Source organism: Silene latifolia, chromosome 10, assembly GCF_048544455.1.
Source record: "Silene latifolia isolate original U9 population chromosome 10, ASM4854445v1, whole genome shotgun sequence".
In the NCBI taxonomy this organism is placed as follows: Eukaryota; Viridiplantae; Streptophyta; class Magnoliopsida; order Caryophyllales; family Caryophyllaceae; genus Silene; species Silene latifolia.
The window spans coordinates 141,644,892-141,658,572 of NC_133535.1; the positions used below are offsets into that span (position 1 = coordinate 141,644,892).

The following is a 13,681-nucleotide window of genomic DNA, read 5'->3' on the forward strand; positions in this document are numbered from 1 at the left end:
CAAAAACCTGTAATTTCAAAAAAATTTCTAAACCAATCACAACATTTCCAACATTCCCAAGAGGCGGGTGCCAAAACCTGCAATGCTAATGAACTACTTTACATGTCATAGCTAAATAAGAAAATAGAATGATACAAACCAAAAATAGAAAAGGGAGACATATGTCCCTTCAAATTATATACAAAACCAAAAGTTAAAAGGTTTACTATAAGAAAAGCCAAACTAGGTCCGAGGTTCTCTTATGCTCACTAGCTCGTCTGTGACCCCAACAAGCATCAACAACCTGTCAATCGCATTTTATACAAACACGAAAGCCACAATTCAGTGGGGAGTAACTTCGAGTCCTCCCAGCCACGAATCGTCAAAATTAATGTAACATGTAGTAAAACATGTAAACAATATGATAAACAATGTAATTATCATGTAAATCCAACCTATGACCCCTAAACCGACCAAACTAAACTATCATGTGAATCATATAATTCAAATAGTAATCCGACTTTATCAATCAGAATCGGCTTACATCTCTCACCTATTACATTCATAAAATCACCATACAAGAAAGGGCAATATATCAAAGACAGGCATAAGTTCTTAGCACCGTCAATAGTCACTTTGTAACTCGAGTCTATACCACGAGGTAGGGAAGGTAATCGAACCGGTATCTTGGCTCAGCGGTTAATATTAATAAAACATGGCCAAGAGACAACACAACCCTAGCCTAAAATCTGCGCAAACCTACACATGCGGATACACACCACCGCACCCAAGACCCACAATTTTTCTAAAACAAAGTGAGTACCCTAAGGAGTCCACCAAAGGGTTGGCTAGTACTTAAGCTGACCACTTACTATCAAAATAAGTAACGAGGTCATGCCCCAACTTGGATATAAATCCACTAGTCGAACACAAAGGCTATCAAGCAAAGGAAACATATACTCGTCAAAGACTATAAAGACCTATCTATGATGAAGGCCGAAATACTCACCTAGAACCTAGTCCCAGCTAGTCCCAGCTTGAATACTTTAGCCCACACCACACAAGACTCACCACACAAGTCAAGTAAGACACCCACTTAACCATAAGAGGGCAAAGAGTCCTACTTACCAACATAAATTCTAACATTCTATCATGTGAAAGGCTATATAAATGTCTATTCAGCAAACAATCCAACAGTGTCCTCAATAAGTATTCAAAACTAAATTCCAATTCTAACAATATTAACCATGTTAAAGGCTTCGGGGAATCTAGGGCCGTTTCTACAATATAAGAAACTACTTAAATTCAACTAACTACACATGTGGAATAACGATATAATAAATGGCCTAAAACAAGAAAAAGGCCGATTATCTAATTCATTCAAAATTTCATCCAACCGAATTTTTACCCGCAACCCCAGCCCTGCGACAGGCACGGGTCAAATTGCGGCTGACCAATCACTCAATTGACTGACATCGAATCAGTCAAAGGGATTAAGGCTCAGTTTTCGGCACAATCATCAAATCATTACAATTATTGCTATAAAATTCATTCTGAGCCTATTAATTACAATTTCAATTTATAAACTATCCTAACATTATTTATCACTGTGACAAAAGCTAAATTAGGTGCGTATTCCACTTATTATCCTTTAATATATTAGTTGACACTCTCATTTACAAAAGATTCCACCATTTTTAACTTTTGTTTCATTCTTCATTTGTGATAAACACCATAATCCAATACAACAAAGTTAAACCCCTAAACACTACTCGGAATTTTTTAATCAACTGAACTAACTAATTATGAACAGAAATCATAATTAGAACGGGACAATACTCATGTCTTTATCGACTAAACTAGCTAATAGAAGGCGAGAATAAAACGAACAATGCATGGAAAACCTCGAAACAAGCAACGGGCCGACCCGGGCCAGCCATGGGCCAGCCGTGGGCCTGCCGGGCTGCTGCCGGGCCCGCTGCCGCCACCATTACTCCTCTTTTTTTTTTCCATTTTTATTCATTATAAGACCGTCTGAAACATAATTAATCGTTCCCAATACTAACTTGTTAACTAAAACTAACAAAAATACTTGGATTAAACATGCATGCATCAAATTTAATCATGTGAAAATTTTTACTCAAACAAAAATCACAAAACATCCAAAAACAACAAAGCATGTGACGATCTTTCGTCGAGTAACTCGAAATATGTTACCTTAAGCTAGAAAATGAGCAATTAGCACCTCAAAACCCAAACCCTAACAACAACTAGCCGCTATCCTCGACAATATACGAGTCCTCGAACTCGTCCTCCAATTCTTCACCTAATTAAACAATAAAAACACCATAATAAGTACTTAAATACCGAAAATACCGAAAATTCGTCTTAAAACAACTTCAAGAAAGCTGAAATTAAATTATACCAGGTTGTAGATCTCGTCGAGGGGATTCCGGAAATATAAATTATGCGAAAAACCGATAAGAAACGCGAAAGATATGGTGATTTTAGCTTAGATTTGTGTAAAATGGTGTTTGGAATAAATTGGAATGTTGAAGAAGATGATGGAAGCTAAGGAAATCAGAAAAAAAGAAAAGAAAGGGGAAGGGGGGGGTTGGTCCGCGGGAAAGGGAGAAAGGAAAGGAGGGAGTCGGGTTTGAGTCGGGATTTTTCGAGTCGGTTTTGACTCGTTACGATAATAATTAAAACCGTAAGTCAAATGCAAATTCCGACAAGACCAAAGTTTTTAAACACGAGATTACAAGAAAATTGAATATTCATACTACCCATTTCCAAATTCGTTTACCCAATGTTCAAAAGAATTGTTATTTTCCCCCCGATACGCCCTTATTTCGAAATAAGAAGTTTTACACGGTTTAAACTATTTTTAAACATTTCGAAACTATCAAAATAAATACTTTTCTTCAAAATATAATAAAATTATATTTCTTTGAATTATTTTTACTTTAAATACATTAATGTCAAATTTTACTTGATTAATTAATTATTTTCGAAATATATTAACGGTCCGAAATTTACGGGGCGTTACATCTCAAGCTTGTCAAGTATACCCATCCTTAGAGCCAAGATATGGAAGTTTGATCCCACGTCATATTAACCTATGTGTATGTGCTTAGGCTACATCAAGTCAGGAGACTCCATTTCCAAGCCATAATCCCATCGAGCCTTAATTCCACAATATCAAGATCCAGAGATTTGTTCATCAAAGCCTCTTATTTCCAAGCTCCACATTCCAAATATCCAATCCTGTTTCCCTCCGAACCAGCCCCGACACAGTTTTAATAGGAATAGTTATAATAGTTGGACTTCAACCATCACCTTAAGGTATGATTATTGGTAAGACTCGCCAAAGTCTTAAGACTCTACCACATCAGCTTTCCACTAACTTTTATTAATTTTTTATTGTTCAGACTCAGCTCAGACTCACCTCAAACTCTATACATTATCAGTCAGACATATCTCAGACTCTACTTTTTCACTTAATTTGAGAAAATGAAAAAAATAATATAAATAAAATAACATGTGGTATCCATTCATTGGATACCTCCCCCTGAATATTGTGTCAGGAGTTTTGGATTTCCAAGACTCAACTTAAAACTTTCTCAAAATTTGGGTAGATTATTGGGAATCTTGGGTGAGTTTTGTCTCAAGACTCTTGTGAGTCTTATTTCAAGACTCACCAATAATCTTACCCTCAGGGCTTTGATTGAGCCTCAACTATTATAGTTATTCCTACTAGTGATTTGATGAGATAACTAGCTAGAGAATTTCAATAATTTAATTATGTGCCTTGACAAAAGAAGCTATGTAACCTACATTGTCGTTGAATGGGAGGAGAATTCAAGGTTTGGTTGTGCTTTGTTTTTTCTAATTTTTTTTATGGGTTTTATTTATTTTTAACCTAGATATAGTTATTAGTTTGGAGTTTGGACAATATTTGGATGAAATGACTATTTTGACTATTTTGACTTCTACTTGAAAAGAAATACTGGTATCAATAATAAACCGTAGCATCACATTGCATCTGCCTTCGTGTGTAGGGTGAGGTTGGTCAACCACGGTAATGGCATAATGAGTAAGATCAGGTAACAGTAAAGAATTCTGAAATTACTGCTGAAACCAATATCTGATCAACTGGACACGACTTATTTAGTTGGAAGACATAATTTTTCGCAAGTAAATTCCAGATCCAATCGTCGGACACCCTTGAGTACATAGTTACAGCAAAAGGAAATTGCAATAGTAGTAAACCTTGATACTGATATTCAGTAATTAAAGCAGTACCGAAGATTTTTCACCCGGTCACCGCGAGTATTACATATAATACCCTTTATTACTCATCTTCCACAGCACGACATAATAACAGGTTACCATAAACACACTTGACTGAATAGTGAATACGGGCTCATGCATTCACCTTTGGTGCCCACCCAGCAACTACATATTCCTTTGCTGCTTTGGTTTTCTCAAAGGACTCTCGATTAAAGAGCAACTGCGATTTTACAAGTTAAATTAGCGATAGCTAGCTTTCTGTCATATTAGTGAAGCACTAGCATTCAGCATGTGGCATAGCTGAATAATAGGAATAATTATAATAGTTGGGTTATTCCTATTACTGCATAGGGGAGCGTAAACATAAAAGACGAAGATGATCTCACCTTCATGTAGTTACAAACATGGGTTAGATTGTCAGGAACAGACCAACTCTTAAAATGGCCGAGAGCTACTTCAAGATGGTACAACTTGGGGGCTAAACTCATATCAAAGGCAGTTACCTTTTCCCCACATATATATGGCCCCTGCAAATAAAAAATTTTTGAACATCCGTAAAACATGAGAATGGCTACATTGAACAGGGCAACGAGAAGAAAAAATGTGTAAACGGGAAAAAAAAAAAACACCTAAGACCACACAAGTTTTAAATATTTATGTATAAAAACAAGCATCCGTAAAAAAAATTCAGAGTGATACCACTAATTTTCATTATTGCCCTTAAATTAAGTTGTTGATAGTTAATTCCAATTTTTCCTAAGTTGGCCACCACCCAAGGGTCCTACAGACCCACAGGTTATAGATTTAGGTTTACGTCGCGTCTTGCTTAGACGGTTGTTTCTCGTCTGAAATAAGATGAAATAAGATGGGCAATATGTTGTCATTTTTCAATAAAATGTTGTTCTTTTCTGATAACATGTTACCATTATTTTTCACAATCATTTTCAGGATAAAAAGTGACACGTCTAATGATAAGATTTTGTGGATTAAATGGCATTTTCTTCAAAAATGACAACATTTTGTCGGTCTTATTTCAGATGGAAAAACAGCCCGTCTACAATAAGAATTTGCCGTAGGTCAGGATAAGAGTATGATTATTGACAAAACTCTACCCAGTTTTAAAATTCCGCCACCATCTTGACATCCCTTCAAAATTGTGCCTTTAGAGTCTTCAAAATTGTCTCTGTGTATGGTTTTCAATCATTAATAAAGGTCAGCTTATGACGACATTTTGACATTTTATCCATAAAGTCTCGGGAATTTCTTTGAAAATTTTGCTTACAGAAATGTACGATAGATTTTAGGTTAAGAAATATCAATACAAAATTCGAAAAGAAATTGCTAGAGAAATGGAGAGAATGATGAAGAAATTGACAGAGAAATGGAGTGCAGACAACAAAAAAAAGATAACCCATTAATTGATGTTGATAAAGGTTGGCACTTGGCACTTTGGCTGGTAAAAAGATGACCCATTAATTTGATGTTGATAAAGGTTGGCACTTGGCACTTTGGCTGGTGTATGTGCGTATGCACAAAATCTCATTGAAGACAGGCGATATCCGTCACAAGCTTGTAACGGATACCGTTTCCTCTCACAAAATGCCTATTAAGAGGTGAGTGGGAAGCACATAGGGGGTGCCCTAACCTATACCCTATCCCTTTTTGTGAGAGGTCACAAGCTTGTGACGGGATTAGTCTGTCACAAGCAAGACTAGTTAGTGTGTATGTAACTAATGGAGTAATGGGTGATAAATGGGATTGTTTCGTTTTCCTTTTTTTTTAGGAAAATGAATTGCATTGTCTTAATCAAGTAAGTACAAAAATTAGAATGAATTGCATTGTTTTAATTAGGGCAGTCATAAATCCGCGGTGGAAATACACGGGGACACGGGATTTCTTAGCTCACTTGGTCACTTGCCTATTATGCCCTTATTTTTCATGTCCACAGCATATCAGCACTCATATAGGTACATAGTAACTTGGGGAGTATTATTACATTGGGACACTAACATTTTCGTCTTAATGAATGCTTCAGAATTTTCTGCGCGACACAAATTCTAAACGATTTGAGCCGGCTTAAGGTTAAGATAGAGATAAGCAAAAACGTACATTCTTTATGGTTTTAAAATTGTATATCCGGATATCCAGTATTAATCTCATTCGAGTATCCTATTCTGATACAGAGTTTATATATATACGAATATCCGTATATACGACACATTTATAGAATAAACTGCATCGGATATGTATCAGCGCAATTTGAAATGGGATATGCGGTTTCCAACACGGATCCTTTTTTAAGGGAAATATTAAAAAATCATAAAACCACGAAACATCTAATACAATATATCACTCATTGATCCAGGATATTCATTCAGAGGTTAGATATACGGTTTTGAAAACTGTATTGAATATTTACGCTTAAGACGGGTCAAGTATCACAACAACAACAGCAACAACAATAACAACAACAACATTACCCCAGTGCCTCAATAGCCTCAATGGCTCGTGCAAATTGCGGGGTAGGGGGGTCGGATGTACGCAACCTTACCCTTGTGTTAGCAACACAAAGAGGCTGTTTCCGGATGACCCAAGATAAAAATTGCGTCAAGAACATAAGATAAAAATATAATGCATTGAGATTGCCATGGTATTTATCTTATCTATACAAGTGATGTTTAATTTGATCCGTTTTATTCTTAAGACAGATATATCCGCTCGAAAACTTTTAATTTAAAATTTGTGCTGCGTAAAATGATGCATTGATAGATGAAAATATTAGTAGGCCCAATATAATGCTCCACATGTGTACATGAAAAACAAGGGCATAATAGGCAAGTAGGCAACAACTCCGGTGTCCCCGTGTGTTTTCTCTGTGAATTTATGCCTGCCCTTTAATTAAGTAGGTACAAAAATTAGAAGAGTACTCCCTCCATTCAACTTCCCACTACCACTTTCTTTTTTCACGTTTGCCAACGCGTCTTTTACGCGCTAAATATCGTTAACTACGTATTTGCGAAAAATATAAAAGTTAGATATTTTTAATGTACTCGTAAAGACGAATAAAACAAGATCCCACATGAATATATTTTCACTTATGTATTGGGAGAAAATTGAAATTGAATGTTTAACTATAAATAGTATACAAAATAGATAATGGTAGTGTGGAGTTGAATGGAGGGAGTATAAAGTAGTGTATGAATTTCTCATGAGATTTTGAGGAGAAATTAATTTGGGGTTAAATTTCACATTTAGCTAGATATAAGGGGTTAATCGCTACATAAAGAAGTTAAGGGGGTTTAATTTCACCCTTAGTTAAACTTAAGTGTTCTAATCGCCACCTTCGCAAACTTCAAACTATCTGAAGACTTTGTTAGACTTTGTTAGACTGTTGAATTTTAGAGAATACTCACTCCAGACTATCAATAATATTGTCCAAGGGCTGATTATATGACATAGACATGCTTTTAATAGATGATTCAATTTAATTTCAACGGTTGAGGATTGCATGGAGGGACCGCTAATTCATAATAAAAACGAAACGCAACCCGTTTAGAAAGTCATCATAATTCATGACATGGAAATGACAATGGACTCATACTCAAGAAAGCAACAAACGAAGTCACATGCAAATGTGTTGGTACATACATGTGATTTGAGATGCTCATCTAGCGCCTTGAGCTCATCCAGCAGAGCTTGCTCTGTTCCATCATTTGCATCTTTGCTCTTCAAGAAACTCACAAAAGCTGAAAAGATTTTGGATCCCCTGTATAAATAAATCATTGAGCAACAACAACGACAACAAAGCCTTAATTAGATGATAGTAGGCGTATAAAATTAAGAGGGAATGGGGGGCATTTAAGCAAATTAGCTCCCATAAAATTATGGTCTTGACCCTTTATCTTCCTGCGTTTATCTCTGACGTTCTGCAAGTAACATAATTTACCCTCTATGGCATACAAATTACAATACCGAGATAGTTTTCCAAAAAATCCTTCTATGAATCGATGAGGCTAAGAGGCCAAGACCATTTACCAAAGATCGTGTTAGATTAAAGTATTAAACTGAATCTCTGAAAGCTTCCATAATTATTTACACAAGAAGTACGAACATGTACTATTACTGGAATTTTTTTTTAATTACTTTGTTTTTTCACATTATTAACGAAAAGGAGTATATTCATTAATGAGGTGCAAAAAAAAAAAAAAAAAAAAACAAATACTCCGCATGTATTTTTGGTATGAAAATTTAAATAAAATGAAATGAAAGCTTTCAAAAACACGTCTGAAAAGCTCTAGAATACAACATTCCAGATGGTGATATATAAAAAAGCAATGCTTTTAACACCAAAATATAGAGCATTTATTTTGTCCGTCCAACACCTAATTTGAGCAGTAGTTGAGTCACAATTCACAAACAACATCAACTATTCAATTGCATGGCTCTCTATTTCACCTAACATAGCATGGGACCTAATGAATGCAATTATTAGGTGGTATCGGTCCCTCAATAAAATGGGTACACTTGTGACATAAAATGGTGTACTAATATAAATGGTTACTATCTAAGATAAAATGAGCACGTTCTTTTATGACGACAGGTATCAAATAAAAGAGTTAGTGAGAAATGGACTCTCCCATGTATTACGTATACCAGTAGAAGAGTTGATTGCAAAATGTGAATTGATTAGAGGGTGTGATGTTCATCATACACACTTGCTTATTTGATTAAAATAAGTGTAAAAAATAAAGATAAGGGGATAGATGGATCATACACAGAGGAGAAATGAGGGTTTGGAGCAAGAGAAGGGTGTGGGTATTTTTCCTCAAGAAGAAGAGTTATAACATCAGAATCAGGTATCCATTTGTCATCAAACTTGATCACAGGTACTTTTCCCTCTGGATTTACTTCCAGAAACCTACATACAGTAGATAATAACAAATTCAGTCACTATAAAATACTATCACAATTGAAAGGAAAATCAATAAAGTACCATTTGGGCTTGTTGGTGACATCAATAAGGTGCACTTGGTATGGGACTTTCTTCTCTTCCAATGTTAGGAGCACTCTCTGGGTAAATGGACCTAACATTATTCACATCATTACTCACAAATCATAATTATTCATTACCCACAAAACGGTTAATTAATAATGTTCTATTTTATGGAAAATTAAATAACTACCGAGTGGTATAATGAAAGAGACTCACAATCGCCAAGAACATCAGGAGCACCAGTAGCAGCTTTTGCGCAAACTTCGACTGCCATTTCTATGGCCACAATGGAATGACACGCTAATGAAGCCAATAATGGAAGTGTGTAGAAAGCGTTTCAATTTATTTCACGTTGTCCCACTGCAACCAAAACACACACATCACCTCCGTATTTATAACAAAATAACCCCTCACTACTTACTCTCCCTTGTAATTTGTTTACCTTTAGTTTGACATAAAAACCAACCAATAAATCAATTACTAAATAATAAGTGGACCAAATAAGGTGTAGATGATCAAATTACCAATTAAAGTCATCCCTAAATACGAAAGTTAAACAATTGAGTGAGACACCTAAATAGAATAACTAAAATAAATGATCGGAAATGAGGGAGTACTTACGGGTTAACTAGTGGAATAACCACACTATAAGTACCCGAACTGTAATAAAATTTTACGATAAAGACCTGAACATTCTTTTAGACACTTGAAGGACCTCACTCGGTTTACATGACTAAACTACCCTGGCATATGAATATTTTATTGAACTTTATTTATGTGAACAATTGAAACAAATAAAATAAAACAAAACATCAATAGTTGGGTAGTTTACTTTGTTTTCACTATTACAATTCTTTCGCACTTTGTTGTTTTTATTAGAAAAAATTACAAATAACCACCACGCATTTCCGACTTTTTATAAATTGGGTACACTATTGACAATTTTGCCCCTCCCATTTTCCTTTCCATTCTCCCTCTCTAACCTCTCTCTAATATTTTCTCTTCAAATCAAAATGTGTCAATTCATATCAATTCATACCAATGCAGTACACAGATAAATGTTATTCCTCTCATCGACAATGGTGCAACCGTGCAATTCATATCACTGGTGTTTGGAGCCCAGCCTTGCAATTTTACGTACAACATTGAATTAAAAAAAAAAAAAAAAAAAATCTTGTACTACTACTGTACTGCGATGAGGAAGAAAGGGAAAAAATAATAAACAAAACAATGACCGTCTGTGCACCCTCAACGGCGACCTAATTTTGCCGGCGACCCGACCTTGTCGCTGTCCCATCCTCGCCGTCGTTGTCTCAGCCTTGCCGTCTGTGCACCCTTACCGTAACCGTAATCGTCTGTGCTACACACGCTTTTTATACAAAAATTACAGAAATTCAATCACCATAGTCTTTATCCCATCTCTGTTTAATCGTTTTTCCCATTTAAGTTCAATATAATCCCATTAACTAATTAAATTTCCAATTAGTCTGTCATAATGCATGATTAAAGGGATAAAGTACACAATTAAATTTCCAATTAATCTGCCTAATTAAAAAAGAAACTAAATCATAAAAAATATTCAAATTATTGAGTAATATAGAATTAACAAATTAATTACCTGTTTGTCACTTGAATAATTCATAATTGAAAAAAATTAATGTGGTTGAAGACGGTTAATTAAAGTTTCAATATTAGAGAGAATTAGGTTTATTGTCTTTTTTAGTGAAGGGCAAATAAATGGAAAGTTTGGTGCAAAAAGTACTGTATTAAGTAAAAAACGTATTGCGAAAATAAATTCCGTAAATTACCATCTCGTATTTGTTTTTTTACAAATAACCCCCAAACTTTAACGTATATTCCCCAATCACCCCCGTATTTTTTCCCCGTGCATCATTTTTCTTATTTACCGACTTATTAAGTGACGATTTTCGTAAAATATCAAAACTACCCTTATTAAATTTGTATTGGCCACCCTCCACAAACATCATAACATTTCCCCAAATTCTCACCCCTAAATTCAGATAATAAATTTCCCTAATTTATTTGATTCTCACCCCTCAATTGTTTGCTTCCCTTTTGGTCTCTAACAATGCTAATTTCCAACTGGGTTTCTTTAGTCCAACTAACCCGCCGAATTGGTATCCTGCCATATGGTTTATAACAAGTTTAGTTCTGAGAATTCTTCGGAGGTTGTTTTGGTGGCCAACAGATACTAATAAAATACTTATCTGCCCTCTTCAACATCTCGGATGACGGGAATCTTCAAGTGATGGTTGCCCAGATAAGATTTATTGGTCATCGAATGTATACTTGCATTTTCACTTGATTTTTGGTGACCCATATTAATCAGATTGTTGAATGTATTTAGTTACTAACTTCCACAGTTTGTTTTGGGTGGTCGATTAATCGACTGAATTATGATTCATCAGTGATGGATTGATTGAATTAGGGAAAGTGAAGATGAATACCCCAAATTATCGAATTGAATTGGGGATGCCATTAGAGATTTGGGATTTAGGGTTAGAGTAAAATGAAGAAAATGTATATCTGGGTAAACTGAAATCATAATCAATCAATATATCTATCTATCTATCTATATTAATAAAGGAAGCTTTTTTCGAGCCATTATAGAGACTCCAACATTGCCAAAACACCTCGCTCTAATAAATAATGCTAAATAAATTATAACTATAAAAATAAAATAAAATAAATCATCCTAGAATAGTACTTCTATTAACTAGCCAACCCATTTGTGATATGACTTAAGAGTACCGGACCAAATAAAACGCTACATGCCTACGTATATTGAAATTAATTAATCATTAGAAATAAATATAAATTATTAGAGGATTACTCTTGATTAAACTAAAAGATAAGATTAATGGATACCTAAACCAAATCAAATACAATTGACGATGAGCATATAAATATGATGTTTTTAAACCCAAAAAATTGTATATTGATGATTTACCGTTTACGCTCAGAAATTCCATCATCATAATTGTGCGCTATTTCATTAAGGGCAACACAACATGCACAACTTCATTTATATACATGCGTAATTAGTTTTGAGTTTTTATTATTATTTTTATAAAAAGTTTCAATGATCTTTTTTCTTGATTTCAGGACACTAAAACAAATTAATTGGTTGACATAATGAGCACATACTCTTGCTTATGGAATGATGCGCACTACATTATAGTCCGTTTGCTATTCCTGGGTTATTAATATATGAAATTTTGCTTTTTCGAGGTGAGCTTTTAACTTTAATATTTAAAAAATATATTTGTTAATAAATAATAATCGAATAGTTTAGTATTTATTTATATTTTACCTGTAGTATTTATTTATATTTTACATATCGTCTTTTTGTCAATTACTTGATGCTTTAAAATTGACAATTTATTTTAATGCATTCATAGGTATTATGAGGCTCAAGAACTCTATGTCAGACTTTGTCATAAGGTAACTAGAGAGTTTTTATAGTGACTTAATGTTTCGATGTTTTTAATATTGACAACTTATATTTTTAATAAATCATGTGTAGAAGGAGTGCCCACTAGAGGAAGATTTAAAGACTTCTTCAGTTCTTCATAAGATAATTTCAGCACATGGTTTTGTTGGTTGATTGTTCATGCCGAGTTTGGATCTACTTTTTATGTTTGTAAAATTATAGGGTCATTTTATTATCTCACAAAACATCTTTAATTGGCGGAATTAATGGTGGTAATTTCAAGGGCTAAACTAAAGGTTGAAGCTTCATGTACATCTTTTTTATGCATTTGAGCTTTGTATTTAGCAAGCTAATGGTGTATTTCAAATCCTTATGCCTCTTAACCCCAATGTGTATTGTATATTGGAGAGGGTGTAAGATAATTGACATTCATTGGAGGTCAGAAAAGTAAAAGTAAAAAAAATACATTATACTCTATGTTCGGATATACATATCCTTTTTGAACTTTAATTCCCCCTTTAGCGATGCAAGTCATACAAAGATAAGCATATTTGATCATCTACTTGGAGTTAACACTAAGATGAGAACCTAAACTATTGATTTTTTTCCAGTTAAGGACTTCAACTATTATAGTTTCCAGTTAAGGACTTATGGCACAATTCTGTTAGCAGTGTCTGTTACTCTGCCACCATAGACATTAACACAATATAAATAAATTGAAAACAGTAGTTTTTTAGCCTATGATCAAGCCTTGTTCTAATGTTGAAACTTGAAAACGACACTATTTTGCATCAACACTTGCGTCAACGTGTTTAGTAGTGTTTAAATGGCTCGGTCAAAGCGGTCTCGAGTTTTTGTCGTACTTGCCATGTTCGAGCTGAATAATAATTCATAGTAAAGTAGGTATCAAAATCTCATTTAATAGTAAAGTAGGTATCGAAATCTCATTCAAGCTTATTTTC

General features: G+C 34.5%; 1 protein-coding gene and 3 long non-coding RNA genes across 4 annotated transcripts; 2 read left to right on the forward strand and 2 right to left on the reverse strand.

Moving 5' to 3' along the window:
* Nucleotides 1-2,564, reverse strand: LOC141609258 (uncharacterized). The gene is made up of 3 exons (XR_012527322.1): nucleotides 2,405-2,564; nucleotides 2,197-2,305; nucleotides 1-283 (listed from the first exon to the last, which is right to left on the reverse strand). It is a non-coding gene; the product is annotated as an uncharacterized LOC141609258 (long non-coding RNA).
* Nucleotides 2,565-4,086: 1,522 nt separating this feature from the next.
* Nucleotides 4,087-9,856, reverse strand: LOC141606070 (glutathione S-transferase DHAR2-like). The gene is made up of 6 exons (XM_074425065.1): nucleotides 9,482-9,856; nucleotides 9,266-9,356; nucleotides 9,047-9,190; nucleotides 7,921-8,038; nucleotides 4,659-4,799; nucleotides 4,087-4,492 (listed from the first exon to the last, which is right to left on the reverse strand). The coding sequence occupies exons 1-6, from the start codon at nucleotides 9,537-9,539 to the stop codon at nucleotides 4,406-4,408; spliced, it is 639 nt and encodes a 212-aa protein (XP_074281166.1). The 5' UTR covers nucleotides 9,540-9,856; the 3' UTR covers nucleotides 4,087-4,405.
* On the forward strand, nucleotides 8,007-9,643 carry LOC141606071 (uncharacterized). Its single transcript, XR_012526570.1, has 2 exons — nucleotides 8,007-8,099; nucleotides 8,352-9,643. It is a non-coding gene; the product is annotated as an uncharacterized LOC141606071 (long non-coding RNA).
* A 1,402-nt stretch (nucleotides 9,857-11,258) lies between the features above and the next one.
* Nucleotides 11,259-13,148, forward strand: LOC141606072 (uncharacterized). The gene is made up of 3 exons (XR_012526571.1): nucleotides 11,259-12,517; nucleotides 12,688-12,730; nucleotides 12,813-13,148. It is a non-coding gene; the product is annotated as an uncharacterized LOC141606072 (long non-coding RNA).
* The last annotated feature ends 533 nt before the right edge of the window (nucleotides 13,149-13,681 follow it).